Source organism: Oncorhynchus mykiss, chromosome 13 (genome assembly GCF_057628025.1).
Source record: "Oncorhynchus mykiss isolate SJ-2025 chromosome 13, ASM5762802v1, whole genome shotgun sequence".
Lineage (NCBI taxonomy): Eukaryota > Metazoa > Chordata > Actinopteri > Salmoniformes > Salmonidae > Oncorhynchus > Oncorhynchus mykiss.
The window spans coordinates 7,112,024-7,129,236 of NC_143034.1; the positions used below are offsets into that span (position 1 = coordinate 7,112,024).

Genomic DNA, 17,213 nt, shown 5'->3' on the forward strand with positions numbered 1-17,213 from the left:
TTCAACAACCACAACTGCGACCTCAGTAGCTTTGCTAGCCAACGTAGCGGAACATTTGAGCTCTTTGTACGTTTTTGGTTATTATTAGCCACTGTTTTAAACACACGTCTGTCGTATCTACTAGTTACCCCTTTTAATATCACATTTACGTTGGTGTTGGTCAGCTAGCTGTCTGGTTAAGGTAGCAGTAGCTATAGGTTAGTCGCTAATGCTAACTAGCTAACATCCCCGACAATGACTTCAAAAAGCTACCACACCTCCGCTGAAGAGGAGGAATGCTGGACCGAGAGAGAAGCTATTGTGAAAGAGGAGAAGGAAGAAGAGGCTGTCACAGTTAAACAAGAAGTAGAGGATGAGGCTGTTACGGTGAAGGAAGAGGGGGAAGATAAACAAGAGGGTGCAGTTTGTACAGTGAAAGAGGAGACGACTGTCACGGTGAAAGAAGAGGAAGACGTTTTTGGAGTGAAGGGGGAGATCACTGTCACACTGGAGGAGGAAGAAGAGGAGAATGGAGATCTGATTAACACCAGTGAGTACTGTCTTTAAACAAAGGGGGCACAAACTCTGCAGTTGTTGAACCGATGTCCCTGAATATCTCTTTCTGCTGAACCGATGTCCCTGAATATCTCTTTCTGCTGAACTGATGTTATTTTGAAGGGTCATTCTACTGAAGTTATGGGCGATTCCAGCGTTATGGACATTACATTTGCACTCAAAATCACAACTTTAATCTCACAGAAAGCACAGACAAAATATAAATTCAATGTTTGGTGTGTTTGTCTGTAGTACCCCTTGGGCTCACTGTTCCTAGGCCGTCATTGAAAATAAGAATTTGTTCTTAACTGACTTGCCTAGATAAATTAAGGTAAAAAATATGTATAAAAAAAATACCCAGGAAATCGGAATTCTAAATATTGTTGGAGACATAAAACAAATAGAAGCATTACGTTACATGAAATCGACAAGCTTTTTGGGGGAGAATTAACATATTAGCAAAAGTCTGTGGTCGGTTATGTGGGAAGGTCAACTTGAGAAATGCACAAATTAAGTTCATTTCCAAATGAAACCACATAAATTATTATCCGTAAATTATCCTTTGTGATTTTGGTAATGAGGCCCCTTTATCTACTTTCCCAGAGTCGGATGAACTCGTGGCTATAATTTGTATGTCTCTGCGAGTAGTTTGAAGGAAGTTGCTAACCAGCAGGAAGTCTGTGGGTGTTTGCTAGCCTCGTCTTCCTGTTTTTAGCTGATAGGAATAGAACCCAGTGTGGTTGCTGCAATAGTCTGTCCATGACAAGTTGTGCATTCTGAGATGCCGTTCTTTGTCGCCCGACTATTAGCTTGCACGATTCTTGGCATTCTCCTTTGACCTCATCAACGAGGCAAGTCAGTTAAGTACAAACTTTTATTTACAATGACGGCCTACCGGGGAACAGTAGGTTAACTGACTTGTTCAGGTGCAGAATGACAGATTTACATTTTCTACTCGGGATTCAATCTTGCAACCTTTCTGTTACTAGTCCAACGCTCTAACCACTAGGCTACCTGCCACCCACTTACACCTGGGTTACTAGTCCAACGCTCTAACCACTAGGCTACCTGCCGCCCACTGACACCTGGGTTACTAGTCCAACGCTCTAACCACTAGGCTACCTGCCACCCACTTACACCAGGGTTACTAGTCCAACGCTCTAACCACTAGGCTACCTGCCGCCCCCTTATAACCACTAGGCTACCTGCCGCCCCCTTATGCCTGGGTTACTCATCCAACGCTCTAACCACTAGGCTACCTGCCGCCCACTTACACTTGGGTTACTCGTCCAACGCTGTAACCATTAGGCTACCTGCCACCCCGTTACACCTGGGTTACTGGTCCAGCGCTCTAACCACGAGGCTACCTGCCGCCCACTTACACCTGGGTTACTCATCCAACATTCTAACCACTAGGCTACCTGCCGCCCCCTTATACCTGGGTTACTAGTCCAACGCTCTAACCACTAGGCTACCTGCAGCCCTTTGACCTCATCAACGAGCTCTTTTCGCCCACAAAGGACTGCCGTTGACTGGATTCTGTTTTTGTTTGTCACACCATTCTATTGTAAACGCTAGATACTGTCATGCGTGAAAAACCCAGGAGGCTGTTTCTGAGCCACTGCATCCGGCCCGCATGGTACTGACGACCAAACAACGCTCAAAGTCTCTTAGGTCCCTTGTTTTCCCACCCTAACGTTCAATCGAACAATAACTGAATTCATCGATGCCTGTCTGCCTGCTTTATATAGCAAGCCACGGCCACACTGTCTGTAGGAGTGATTTTTGTGAACACTGTGGTGTACCTAATAAACTGATATAATAAAACACCCATAAGTTAAATGTTTTTAATGTGATTTTTAGGCCATATAGCCCAGCCCTACCTATAATTATTCAAACCTAAGGTACTACGACTTAACATTACAGATGTAAAGAAATGTGTTATGATAGATTTTAATCAGGAAATATTTACGATCTGAATGTCCGTCCGTTTAACATCCATAACGGAGGGGTGTAGCGCCCACAGCGGAGGGGTGTAGCGCCCACAGCGGAGGGGTGTAGCGCCCACAGCGGAGGGGTGTAGCGCCCACAGCGGAGGGGTGTAGCGCCCACAGCGGAGGGGTGTAGCGCCCACAGCGGAGGGTGTGTTGTGTCTTTGGCATCATTAAACTGAAGATGAATCTTTATCAATAATTATTATTAGGTGATTAAACTACTTAATCACGTAACTAATTAACTAGGAAGTCAGGGGCACCAAGGAAAATATTCAGATTACAAAGTTATAATTTTCCTAATGTAACTTTCAGATATTTTAATATCTGATCAATTAGTCTTCTAATTAATGAATTATTCTTTACCTCACGTTAGTCTCATTCTGAACGTCGTAAATTGTTGGTTATCTGCACGAACCCAGTCTTCACGTTACAGACGGTCTCTCTCTCTCTCTCTCTCTCTGTCTCTCTGTCTCTCTGTCTGTCTGTCTGTCTGTCTGTCTCTGTCTCTGTCTGACAGGTGATATTCCGTTCATAGGCTCTGTATGCTCTCTGTCTGACAGGTGATATTCCGTTCATAGGCTCTGTATGCTCTCTGTCTGACAGGTGATATTCCGTTCATAGGCTCTGTATGCTCTCTGTCTGACAGGTGATATTCCGTTCATAGGCTCTGTATGCTCTCTGTCTGACAGGTGATATTCCGTTCATAGGCTCTGTATGCTCTCTGTCTGACAGGTGATATTCCGTTCATAGGCTCTGTATGCTCTCTGTCTGACAGGTGATATTCCGTTCATAGGCTCTGTATGCTCTCTGTATGCTCTCTGTATGCTCTCTGTATGCTGTGCGCGTGTGATAAGATTCTTGACGACTAAAGAAAATACACACACGCTGCAATTTCGTTCCGCTAAATGATGCAAATTTACCCGTAGACTGACAGGTTGAATGCATTCATATTGACTGGTATTTCCATTAGCAAAATAATGCTTTTTATTAATTATGTTTTAAAAAATTGTATAACGTTCAATTTTGCTGGCGGCAATTATGTTTATTACCTGGAGTCTGCGACTCTTTTGAGCAAAATAAGTATTGAAACGACGCGTACTTGAATCCCAACTGCCACTTGTCAATATTCCAAAATTAAAAAAATTCTAAACCCATTTGTGACCATTTTGTGTCCGGCTGCCTGTTTTGTCAAATTGTTCGCAATGAAACACTGCCAGACAGTCTCTCACTCTGGTAGTAGATATAGTGAGAAAGTTGTAAATAACTAAATGTGTTTGAACCTATTTTCTAGCTTCATTTACAAATAACATTGGAATTTAGCTAGCTAGCAAGGCACTGATAAACAGTGAATTTAGTTAGCTAGCAAGGCACTGATAAACAGGGAATTTAGCTAGCTAGCAAGGCACTGATAAAAAGGGAATTTGGCTAGCTAGCAAGGCACTGATAAACAGTGAATTTGGCTAGCTAGCAAGGCACTGATAAACAGTGAATTTGGCTAGCTAGCAAGGCACTGATAAACAGTGAATTTAGCTAGCTAGCAAGGCACTGATAAACAGCGTGTAGCAGCTTGTGCTTTATTAACAGTAGTTTGACAGCTTGCTGGTGATGATGTTATAAAAGTGCTCTCAGAAATCGGTCCGTAGCTGACTCGATACTTACTGTATGCACTGCACTGACTGACTAGTTTTCCAGGCACATTTTTTAACATGAGAAATACTGAACCAAACACCTTAGCTGGATGTAAAATTACGTGACGAAAACGTTAGCAAAAACTTACAAATTAATAACAGATTTCTTGATCTAGCTTAGATTCATTCTGACTAGCCTATTTTAAGGAAGTGGTAGTGGCTATCTTGTTGCTATGGTGAATTTGGAGCAACAGTAACTGCCAGGGTATGATTTTCAACATAACACTCCCACATTGAAACCACACCCCCGAAACCACATCCCCAAGACCCAAATCACATTTTTCATAATGAGCACCAGAAAACACATGTGGAATTGCTGCGTTCAGTCCTCCTTTAAAGCTACAAAGAGTGTGGGGGGAGGGAGGCGGCTTACTTTTCTAGACGACACTTTGTTTCCAGCTGTTGTACTGCTTGTCTTTGTCCTAGTGATTAACTTGGCCTCAGGTTATTGAGGGATCTGATATTCAACCTCACAGGTATACAGTTTTATAATGTGGCGGTTTCATTCAGGGCCGTATTCATTGGTGCACACCGTAGCAAAATGTTTTGCAATGGAAAGCAGAAACAAGCATTTCTTATTGGACAAGTTCCGCTAGTCGTCCCTCCCCATTTCGGCCTGTTTGCTTGTGTTTAGTTTCTAGTGAACGCAACCTTGATCTCTCTGTTAAAATAAACACTCTGTCTTTGCCAGGAGAGAGACCAGACTCAGAGGAACCAGAGACGTCTGAACCAGCAAGACGACACCACTGCTCCCAGTGTGGAAAAAGTTTTACCCAATTACGGACACTGAAGGTGCATGGAAGAATACACACTGGAGAGAGGCCCTACCAATGTTCCCAATGTGGAAAGAGTTTTGCCCTGTTAGAGAGCCTGAAAATACATAATAGAATACACACAGGAGAGAAGCCTTACCAATGCTCCCAGTGTGGAAAGAGATTTTCACAGTTAAGTTGCCTGAAATCACATGAGATAATACACACAGGAGATAAGCCTCACAAATGCCCTCAATGTGGTAATACTTTTAAGCGGCTAAGTAACCTGAAGGACCATAAAAGAGTACACACAGGAGAAAAGCCCTACCACTGTATCCATTGTGAAGAGCGTTTTAGCTGGTCAAGGCAACTGAAAGCGCATGAGAGAACACACACCGGAGAGAAGCCCTACCAATGTTCCCAGTGTGGAAAGAGTTTTACCCAGCTAGGGAGCCTGAAAATACATAATAGAATACATACAGGAGAAAAGCCTTACCAATGCTCCCAGTGTGGAAAGAGATGTAAACGGTTAAGTTGCCTGAAATCACATGAGATAATACACACCGGAGATAAGCCTCACAAATGCCCTCTATGTGGTAATACTTTTAAGCGGCTAAGTAACCTGAAGGAACATGAAAGAGTGCACACAGGGGAAAAGCCTTACCACTGTTTCCAATGTGAAAAGAGTTTCAGCACGTTAAGGCAACAAAAAGAGCATGAGAGAACACACACCGGAGAGAAGCCCTACCAATGCTCCCAGTGTGGAAGGCGTTTTAACCGCTTAAGTAACCTGAAATCACATGAGTGGACACACAGGAGAGAAGCCACATCACTGATCTGTGTGGAAATAGTTTAAAACCTCATCAGGCTTCCTGAAGATTCATGAGCAAAGCCTTTCCGCTGCTCCCAGTGTGGAATGACATTTACCTGGTTAAGGCAACTGAAATCACATGAAAGAATCCCACACGAGAGAGAAATGTTATGAATGCTCTCAAGTGTAGAAAGATATTTACCCAGTTTAGGCACCTGAAAGACCGAGGTTACCCTCTCAGCGGAGAAGCCTTACCCATGCTCCCAGTGTGGAGAGCGATATTTCACACATAATTACAATTCATGACGTAACGGACACATTGCTCCCACACTTGTTCTCATCTTTTACTGAAAATTGGTGGTTTGTCATTTTGTTTATGCTCTTATTTCCAAATGAAATCAAATTGGAGAAAACCTACTCAAAAAATACATTTATGTTTTAAAATCCCAAGATATGAATTGAATTTGGAGTGTGTCCATTTTTATGTAGATTATGTACACACACACACACACACTGTGATTAAATAGTCTTTTTTTTTTTTTACTCTGACTCTGTTTTTTGTGGGGTTTTTTAAATTGATTGTTATATGTTGTTAATCGAGTGCTATATGTTGTGAAGCCCACTGGCTCCAGGTCATCTACAAGACCCTGCTAGGTAAAGCTATATGTTGTGAAGCCCACTGGCTCCAGGTCATCTACAAGACCCTGCTAGGTAAAGCTATATGTTGTGAAGCCCACTGGCTTCAGGTCATCTACAAGACCCTGCTAGGTAAAGCTATATGTTGTGAAGCCCACTGGCTCCAGGTCATCTACAAGACCCTGCTAGGTAAAGCTATATGTTGTGAAGCCCACTGGCTCCAGGTCATCTACAAGACCCTGCTAGGTAAAGCTATATGTTGTGAAGCCCACTGGCTCCAGGTCATCTACAAGACCCTGCTAGGTAAAGCTATATGTTGTGAAGCCCACTGGCTCCAGGTCATCTACAAGACCCTGCTAGGTAAAGCTATATGTTGTGAAGCCCACTGGCTTCAGGTCATCTACAAGACCCTGCTAGGTAAAGCTATATGTTGTGAAGCCCACTGGCTCCAGGTCATCTACAAGACCCTGCTAGGTAAAGCTATATGTTGTGAAGCCCACTGGCTCCAGGTCATCTACAAGACCCTGCTAGGTAAAGCTATATGTTGTGAAGCCCACTGGCTCCAGGTCATCTACAAGACCCTGCTAGGTAAAGCTATATGTTGTGAAGCCCACTGGCTCCAGGTCATCTACAAGACCCTGCTAGGTAAAGCTATATGTTGTGAAGCCCACTGGCTCCAGGTCATCTACAAGACCCTGCTAGGTAAAGCTATATGTTGTGAAGCCCACTGGCTCCAGGTCATCTACAAGACCCTGCTAGGTAAAGCTATATGTTGTTAAGGGTGATCTACTGTTTACATATGTGATGGATATGTATCTTAGAGAATGTGGCATTAAAGCCCCCATTCAGTCTTTGTGTTTATTTTTTAATATTTCTCGAAAATGTATTTTTAATAACCATTTTCCTGAGAGACAAATAACTTTGGGACTTGTGGGGACAGCTGAGGACCTCGTTCCCTCCTCTATCCTTCTTCTCTGTTTCCAGATCAGGTCTTGTAGGGACAGCTCAGGATCTCGTTCCCTCCTCTATCCCTCTCCTCTGTTTCCAGATCAGGTCTTGTAGGGACAGCTCAGGATCTTGTTCCCTCCTCTATCCTGCTTCTCTGTTTCCAGATCAGGTCTTGTAGGGACAGCTCAGGATCTTGTTCCCTCCTCTATCCTTCTTCTCTGTTTCCAGATCAGGTCTTGTAGGGACAGCTCAGGGCTTTGTTCCGTCTTCTGGGTTTCCAGATCAGGTTTGGGGTTGGACAAGGGTGAGGGGCATTGTAGTTCATGGTTTCTTGTTGTCTTTGGCTTGACTTCATGAAAACAAACTGTATTTGGTTTAAAAGATGTAAAGAAGATAATACAAATAAAGAGGGGGTTGGGTTGGGTACAGGATATGAACCTGGTTTAGGGGTTGGGTTGGGTACAGGATATGAACCTGGTTTAGGGGTTGGGTACAGGATATGAACCTGGTTTAGGGGTTGGGTTGGGTACAGGATATGAACCTGGTTTAGGGGGTTGGGTTGGGTACAGGATATGAACCTGGTTTAGGTGTTGGGTTGGGTACAGGATATGAACCTGGTTTAGGGGTTGGGTACAGGATATGAACCTGGTTTAGGGGGTTGGGTTGGGTACAGGATATGAACCTGGTTTAGGGGTTGGGTACAGGATATGAACCTGGTTTAGGGGGTTGGGTTGGGTACAGGATATGAACCTGGTTTAGGGGGTAGGATTGGGTACAGGATATGAACCTGGTTTAGGGGTTGGATACAGGATATGAACCTGGTTTAGGGGTTGGGTTGGGTACAGGATATGAACCTGGTTTAGGGGTTGGGTTGGGTACAGTATATGAACCTGGTTTAGGGGGTAGGATTGGGTACAGGATATGAACCTGGTTTAGGGGTTGGGTACAGGATATGAACCTGGTTTAGGGGTTGGGTTGGATACAGGATATGAACCTGGTTTAGGGGTTGGGTACAGGATATGAACCTGGTTTAGGGGTTGGGTTGGATACAGGATATGAACCTGGTTTAGGGGTTGGGTACAGGATATGAACCTGGTTTAGGGGTTGGGTTGGGTACAGGATATGAACCTGGTTTAGGGGGTAGGATTGGGTACAGGATATGAACCTGGTTTAGGGGTTGGATACAGGATATGAACCTGGTTTAGGGGTAGGATTGGGTACAGGATATGAACCTGGTTTAGGGCTTGGGTACAGGATATGAACCTGGTTTAGGGGTTGGGTTGGATACAGGATATGAACCTGGTTTAGGGGTTGGGTACAGGATATGAACCTGGTTTAGGGGGTAGAGTTGGGTACAGGATATGAACCTGGTTTAGGGGTAGGATTGGGTACAGGATATGAACCTGGTTTAGGGGTAGGGTTGGATACAGGATATGAACCTGGTTTAGGGGTTGGGTACAGGATATGAACCTGGTTTAGGGGGTAGAGTTGGGTACAGGATATGAACCTGGTTTAGGGATTGGGTTGGATACAGGATATTAACTTGGTTTAGGGGTAGGGTTGGGTACAGGATATTAACCTGGTTTAGGGGTAGGGTTGGTTACAGGATATTAACCTGGTTTAGGGGGTAGGGTTGGATACAGGATATGAACCTGTTTAGGGGGTAGGCTTGGATACAGAATATGAACCTGGTTTAGGGGTTGGATACAGGATATGAACCTGGGGTAGGTTTGGGTACAGGATATGAACCTGGTTTAGGGGGTAGGATTGGATACAGGATATGAACTTGGTTTAGGGGGTAGGGTTGGGTACAGAATATGAACCTGGTTTAGGGGTTGGGTTGGATACAGGATATGAACCTGGTTTAGGGGTTGGGTACAGGATATTAACCTGGTTTAGGGGTTGGGTTGGATACAGGATATGAACCTGGTTTAGGGGTTGGGTACAGGATATGAACCTGGTTTAGGGGTTGGGTTGGGTACAGGATATGAACCTGGTTTAGGGGGTAGGATTGGGTACAGGATATGAACCTGGTTTAGGGGTTGGATACAGGATATGAACCTGGTTTAGGGGTAGGATTGGGTACAGGATATGAACCTGGTTTAGGGGTAGGGTTGGATACAGGATATGAACCTGGTTTAGGGGTTGGGTACAGGATATGAACCTGGTTTAGGGGGTAGAGTTGGGTACAGGATATGAACCTGGTTTAGGGGTAGGGTAAGGCCGGGATCGAACCAGGATCTGTAGTAGCTAGAGGCCTGAAAGACGCCATTAGCCATCTGCTGACCAGAGTGGGTAACGCAGTTTAGGAAATTAATATGTATTTGATTTATTTTCATTTATTTCGTAAAAGAATAATGTTAAATGAAAACGTACAAACAGAAGCATGTGTTAATCGGTGCTGGTCTTAAGAGTGAGTGCCTTAGATCGCTGTACCACTCGGGAGCCGTCACTCAAGACCGGCACCGATTAACACATGCTTCTGTTTGTACGTTTTCATTTAACATTATTATTTTACGAAATAAATGAAAATAAATCAAATACATATTCATTTCCTAAACTGCGTTACCCACTCTAGTCAGCAGATGGCTAATGGCGTCTTTCAGGTAATGCTGCCTGTGTGACGTATAATCTAATGGACGGGAAGTTTGTTCAACCACAAATGCGACCTCGGTAGCTTTGCTTGGCGAGGTAGCAGGAACATTTGAGCTCTTTATACGCTTTCGGTGTTTATTCGCCACTCTGTTTTAAACACATTTCTGTCGTATCTACTAGTTACCCCTTTTAATATCATACGTACGTCAGCTTGCTGTCTGGTTAAGGTAGCAGTAGGCTAATCGCTAATGCTAACTAGCTAACATCCCCGACCATGAGTTCAAAAAGCTACCACAACTCCGCTGAAGAGGAGGACTGCTGGACGGAGAGAGAAGCTCTCGTGAAAGAGGAGAAGGAAGAAGAGGCTGTCACAGTTAAACAAGAAGTAAAGGATGAGGCTGTTACAGTGAAAGAGGAAGACGTTTCGGTGAAAAAGGAGGAGGAAGTTAAACAAGAGGGTGCAGTTTGTACAGTGAAAGAGGAGACGACTGTCACGGTGAAAGAAGAGGAAGACGTTTTTGGAGTGAAGGAGGAGGGGGAGATCACTGTCACACTGGAGGAGGAAGAAGAGCAGAATGGAGATCTGATTAACACCAGTGAGTACTGTCTTTTAAAAAAGGGGGGCACTTTTCTGCAGTTGTTGAACCGATGTCCAAAAACCCCAAAACACAGTTAAAAATTGAAAAGACACCATTTGTTGTTTTGTCATGTATTGTTGTATTTCTTTGCATCTTGGGACAGTATAAACGTTGTATAAAAATATCTCTTTCTGTTGAACTGATGTGATTTTAAAGGGTCATTCTCCCGAAGTTATGGGCGATTCCAGGGTTATGGACATTACATTTGCACTCAAAATCACAACTTTAATGTCTCACAGAATTGAAATACAAAATATAAATTAAACATTTGATGTGTTTGTCTGTAGCACCCCTGAGTGTATACCCAGGAAATCTGAATTCTAAATATTGGCATGTTGGAGAAAAAAACCCAAATAGAAGCTTTATGGATGTTACATGAAATAGACAAGTTTTTTTGCGAGATTGCTAACGAGCGTTAACAAAAATGACTGGAAGTCTATGGGTATCTGCTAGCAGATATCTGTAGACTTCCAGCCATTGTGCTAACGCTAGTTAGCAATTGGCTTGCAAAACTACCTCTAACTTCGTTCATACAGGACACAGAGACATACAAATGGTATCCACAAGTTCATCTGGTATCCACAAGTTCATCTGGTATCCACAAGTTCATCTGACTCTGGGGAAGTAGCTCAGTGGCAAAATCCCAAATCAGCCCTTTTAACGTTTATATTTAGGATTTCAGGCTTTATTTTAAACGTATAGGGAGGAAATTGCCTGAATTTCGACCATTACCTTGTAGGGGGCCAAGTCTCAAAAACATTTTTTTCAGCCAATCATATTTCATGGCTTTTAGAAAGAGCTCAGAGAGCTTGTTTTTTTCCACTCACAGCTTTCCTCCAGTATTAGTTAAGAAGATGTTAATGAAGCAGTACAGGCCACATTGAAGTGTCTTGAGTTTTGTTTGTGTGTTCTTTCGTCTTGTAAAGAGGAAATGTTTTGGTAAAACCTGTAGCATACATCGGATCATATTAAAACTTTATCTGTAAAGAGAACTTTCATCAAGGTTTTTACACGGTTTATATTGGTTTCTTTCCTTTCAGTTTACTTTTTCAGCGCTATGATATTCCTAACATTTATAAGCAATTGTTGATATCTTGAAAAATTATGTGTTCTGGCTAAGATTCTCTCGCTCGCTCTCGCTCTCTCGCTCTCGCTCTCTCTCGAGAGAATCTTAGCCAGAACACATCATTTTTCAAGATATCAACAATTGCTTATGGATGTTAGGAATATCATATATATATTTATATATATATATATATATATATATATATATATATATATATATATATATATATATGTTGAAATACATTTCTCATTGTGTTTATCAACTATCTGTGAAATAGTCCTGTAGTATTTATTCTTCTTCAATTTATTCTTGAGATTATTGCATAAAACCAGGTTAAACTATTTAAACTTATGGTTGTGGAAGGAATATATTTAGCCTAGGTATAATTTCACAAGCCCTGAATTCATTAGATTATTGATGACTGTTTGAAATGCAGTGTATTTGACCTTTTAATTGTACGACAAAGCTTATTTAGAGAAAACATGAACAATTAAGAGACGCTCACCGGCCAATGTATTAGGTACACCCAACTAGTACCAGGTCAGGTACACCCATCTAGTACCAGGTCAGGTACACCCACCTAGTACCAGGTCAGGTACACCCATCTAGTACCAGGTCAGGTACACCCACCTAGTACCAGGTCAGGTACACCCATCTAGTACCAGGTCAGGTACACCCATCTAGTACCAGGTCAGGTACACCCATCTAGTGCCAGGTTGCCTCCAACCCTAGACACTGTCAGGCGTGAAAAACCCAGGAGGCCGTTTCTGAAACACTGGATCAGGGCCCGCCTGGCACTGACGACGACCTCAGTCTCTTAGGTCACTTGTTTTGCCCATCTACTTAAAAATATGCCAAATGTAAGCAAATGTGTTATGATAGATTTGAATCAAGACATTTTTAGATCTGAATGTCTGTCCGTCTGTAACATCCATAACGGTTGTTTTCCTCTCTGAATTAATAATGAAAATCACAATCTTAAATGTTTTTGGTTTGTCTTCAGCCAAGCCTTTCCTTCGATATGCCTATCCATGTTATAACTAACACCGGGGGACAGCTGTGAGTGGAGAAACAAGCTCCGAGAGCTCTTTCAAAAAGCCATGAAATATGATCGACTGAAAAGCCTTCTTTGAGACTTGCCCTCCTACTCTGTAAGGGCCAAAATGCATGCAATTTCCGACTTAATTATGAATGTGGCCAATACAGAAATCATATTTAGATTAGGATTATGGTGATTAATATTAACAGAACATGCAACTCCTGTATTGAAGCAGCCAATAAAACATCCTTTTAAAACATTTTCCAAAATGCAATTCGCAGTAAAACACCAGGGTTAAACATCTCCGTCAGGAACTTAGAAAGAGATCTAAAAGATGCCCGCACTGCTAATATGACAAGGACTGTGTTAATAGAGGACTATGTTTAATTAATGATTTGGACATCGAAAGACAGAACAGGAGCCAAATGCTGACCAATGAGAACCTATGAAATAGGCCTAATTGACTCCACCTTTCTATTGTCTGATTGTTGGCTACTGACTCATTTTTTTCATAATGAGCACCAGAAAAACACCTATGGATCTTGGCCTCAGGTTTATTGAAGGATTTTATTTTTTTTCAACCTAATAGGAAGACAGTTTTTATCATGTGAAGGTTTCATTCAGGGTCGTATTCATTAGTGAACACCGTTTAGTTTTAGTTACGAGTGAATACGACCCTAATCTCACTGTTAAATTAAACACATGGTTTGTTTTTGGTAGGAGAGACACCAGACTCAGAAGATCCAGAGCAAGAGATGTCTGAACCAGCAAGACGACACCACTGTTCCCACTGTGGAAAGACTTTTACCCAGTTACGGACACTGAAGGTGCATGAAAGAATACACACTGGAGAGAAGCCCTACCAATGTTCCCAGTGTGGAAAGAGTTTTACCCAGTTAGGGAGCCTGAAAATACATAATAGAATACACACAGGAGAGAAGCCTTACCAGTGCTCCCAGTGTGGAAAGAGATGTTCACAGTTAAGTTGCCTGAAATCACATGAGAGAATGCACACAGGAGATAAGCCTCACAAATGCCTTCAATGTGGTAATACTTTTAAGCGGTTAAGTAACCTGAAAGAACATCAAAGAGTGCACACGGGGGAAAAGCCTTACTACTGTTTATATTGTGAAAAGCGTTTCAGCTGGGTAAGGCAACTGAAAGAGCATGAGAGAACACACACCGGAGAGAAGCCCTACCAATGTTCCCAGTGTGGAAAGAGATTTACCCAGTTCGGGAGCCTGAAAATACACGAGAGAATCCACACAGGCGAAAAGCCTTTCCAATGTTCCCAGTGTGGAAAGAGTTTTAACCGGTTAGGTAACCTGAAATCACACGAGAGGACACACAAAGAAGAAGAGCCACATCACTGTTCCCAGTGTGGAAAGAATTTTACCTCATTACGCTTCCTGAAGAATCATGAGCAAAGACACACCGGGGAAAAGCCTTTCCGCTGCTCCCAGTGTGGAATGACATTTACCTGGTTACGGCAACTGAAATCACATGAAAGAATCCACACATGAGAGAAATGTTACGACTGCTCCCAGTGCAGAAAGATATTTACCCAGTTTAGGCACCTGAAAGACTGAGGTTACACACACAGGGGAGAAGCTTTACTCGTGCTCCCAATGTGGAGAGTGATTTTTCACATACTTACAATTCATGAGGTAACACACACATTGCTCCCACACTTCTCATCTTTTACTGAAAATTGGTGCGTTGTGGTTTTGTTTATGCTCTTAGAATCATATTCATATGGAAATATGTACACTCTCTCTGTGTACACTACACTCTCTCTGTGATTACATAGTCTTCTTATTTTACTCTGGCTCTGTGTGTTTTTCTGTGTGTGTTGGGGATGTGGAACGCCGTTTGGGTCTTTGCGTGTCAAAAAACACTGACGTGTTTGTTGACAGTGATGCAGGACAGAGGAGCCTCTTAAAGAAGAAGTTACAGGCTGTGAGAGCCAGAAATCTTGCTTGTTTGTAGGTGACCAAATACTTATTTTCCACCATAATTTGCAAATAAATTCATTAAAAATCCTACAATGTGATTTTTCTGGATTTTTTTTCTAATTTTGTCTGTCATAGTTGAAGTGTACATATGATGAAAATTACAGGCCTCATCTTTTTAAGTGGGAGAACTTGCACAATTGGTGGCTGACTAAATACTTTTTTGCCCCACTGTATGTGTATTGAACAATTTTCCATAGGAAAAACAATGCAACGTGGATGTTGGAGTCTGAGAAAAAAAGTATTTGGATACTGAGTCGACTGATACCCCATTTAACTGATCCGCAATCCAACCTGGTTTAACATTATCTAGTCTAAATATGGCATGATTCCACCAATTGTAACCTTCAGCATCACTTTTCAACAAGGGACTTTTATCTTGAAGGCAAACCGCAAATTCCACTGTTGTGGCTAGCTTCATAACACGTAACCCTGCTAGTTTTTTTTCATGAACTGAAGTTCAATAGCCTTGCAGAAGCACCCCCAGATCATCACTGATCCTCCACAAAATGTAACAGTGGTTGCGAGACACTGGCTTGTAAGGCCTCTCCAGGTCTCACACCCACTGTGAAATTTGGTGGAGGATCTGGGGGTGCTTCTGCAAGGCTGGAATGGAGCAGATTTATCTTTGTGAAGGACACAGGAATCATGCCACGTACAAGGTTGTCCTGGAAGAAAACTTGCTTCCTTCTGCTCTGACAATGTTCCCCAACAGCAGGGCAATACTCCATGCCACACAGCCAGGTCAATCAAGGTGTGGATGGGGGACCACCAGATCAAGACCCTGTCATGGCCAGCCCAATCTCCAGACCTGAACCCCATTGAAAACCTCTGGAATGTGATCAAGAGGGAAGATGGATGGTCACACGCCATCAAACAAAGCCGAGCTGCGTGAATGTTTACGCCAGGAGTGACATAAAGTCACCCAACATCAATGTGAAAGACTGGTGGAGAGCAGGACAAGACGCATGTAAGCTGTGATTGAAAATCAGGGTTATTCCACCAAACATTGATTTCTGAACTCTTCCTAAGTGAAAACATTAGTGTTGTGTTGTTTTAAAAAATGAATATGAACTTCTTTTCTTTGCGTTATTCGAGGTCTGACAACACTGCATCTTTTTTTGTTATTTTGACTAGTTGTCATTTTCTGCAAATAAATGCTCTAAATTAGAATATTTTTATTTGTAATTTGGGAGAAATGTTGTCAGTAGTTTATAGAATAAAACAAACATTTTCATTTTACCCAAACACGAACCTATAAATAGTAAAACCAGAGAAACTGATAATTTTGCAGTGCCTGTATGTATTGTTACACCATGTAGGAGCAGTATAGACCTAGTCTGTTCATTATATACATCTACATGATGTATTGTTACGCCATGCAGGAGGAGCAGTATAGACCTGGTCTGTTCATTATATACAGTGCCTTGCGAAAGTATTCGGCCCCCTTGAACTTTGCGACCTTTTGCCACATTTCAGGCTTCAAACATAAAGATATAAAACTGTATTTTTTTGTGAAGAATCAACAACAAGTGGGACACAATCATGAAGTGGAACGACATTTATTGGATATTTCAAACTTTAACAAATCAAAAACTGAAAAATTGGGCATGCAAAATTATTCAGCCCCCTTAAGTTAATACTTTGTAGCGCCACCTTTTGCTGCGATTACAGCTGTAAGTCGCTTGGGGTATGTCTCTATCAGTTTTGCACATCGAGAGACTGATTTTTTTCCCATTCCTCCTTGCAAAACAGCTTGAGCTCAGTGAGGTTGGATGGAGAGCATTTGTGAACAGCAGTTTTCAGTTCTTTCCACAGATTCTCGATTGGATTCAGGTCTGGACTTTGACTTAGCCATTCTAACACCTGGATATGTTTATTTTTGAACCATTCCATTGTACCATTCCATTGATTTTGCTTTATGTTTTGGATCATTGTCTTGTTGGAAGACAAATCTCCGTCCCAGTCTCAGGTCTTTTGCAGACTCCATCAGGTTTTCTTCCAGAATGGTCCTGTATTTGGCTCCATCCATCTTCCCATCAATTTTAACCATCTTCCCTGTCCCTGCTGAAGAAAAGCAGGCCCAAACCATGATGCTGCCACCACCATGTTTGACAGTGGGGATGGTGTGTTCAGCTGTGTTGCTTTTACGCCAAACATAACGTTTTGCATTGTTGCCAAAAAGTTCAATTTTGGTTTCATCTGACCAGAGCACCTTTTTCCACATGTTTGGTGTGTCTCCCAGGTGGCTTGTGGCAAACTTTAAACAACACTTTTTATGGATATCTTTAAGAAATGGCTTTCTTCTTGCCACTCCACCTGGAAGGCCAGATTTGTGCAATATACGACTGATTGTTGTCCTATGGACAGAGTCTCCCACCTCAGCTGTAGATCTCTGCAGTTCATCCAGAGTGATCATGGGCCTCTTGGCTGCATCTCTGATCAGTCTTCTCCTTGTATGAGCTGAAAGTTTAGAGGGACGGCCAGGTCTTGGTAGATT

The 17,213-nt window shown here is 42.5% G+C and overlaps 2 protein-coding genes across 2 annotated transcripts; both read left to right on the plus strand.

The window, feature by feature from the left end:
- Positions 1 to 6,321, plus strand: LOC110487337 (uncharacterized). The gene is made up of 2 exons (XM_036942273.2): positions 1 to 529; positions 4,908 to 6,321. The coding sequence occupies exons 1-2, from the start codon at positions 235 to 237 to the stop codon at positions 5,822 to 5,824; spliced, it is 1,212 nt and encodes a 403-aa protein (XP_036798168.2). The 5' UTR covers positions 1 to 234; the 3' UTR covers positions 5,825 to 6,321.
- Positions 6,322 to 9,983: 3,662 nt separating this feature from the next.
- LOC110487320 (uncharacterized) lies at positions 9,984 to 14,524 on the plus strand. The gene is made up of 2 exons (XM_021559245.3): positions 9,984 to 10,554; positions 13,422 to 14,524. Exons 1-2 carry the CDS (start codon positions 10,233 to 10,235, stop codon positions 14,222 to 14,224), a joined length of 1,125 nt encoding a protein of 374 aa, XP_021414920.3. The 5' UTR covers positions 9,984 to 10,232; the 3' UTR covers positions 14,225 to 14,524.
- Positions 14,525 to 17,213: the final 2,689 nt, after the last annotated feature.

Coding starts and splice junctions, on each gene's coding strand:
- LOC110487337 (XM_036942273.2), top strand. CDS start 235: ATGACTTCAAAAAGCTACCACACCTCCGCTGAAGAGGAGGAATGCTGG. Junction 530..4,907: donor TGGAGATCTGATTAACACCA/GTGAGTACTGTC, acceptor TGTCTTTGCCAG/GAGAGAGACCAGACTCAGAG.
- LOC110487320 (XM_021559245.3), top strand. CDS start 10,233: ATGAGTTCAAAAAGCTACCACAACTCCGCTGAAGAGGAGGACTGCTGG. Junction 10,555..13,421: donor TGGAGATCTGATTAACACCA/GTGAGTACTGTC, acceptor TGTTTTTGGTAG/GAGAGACACCAGACTCAGAA.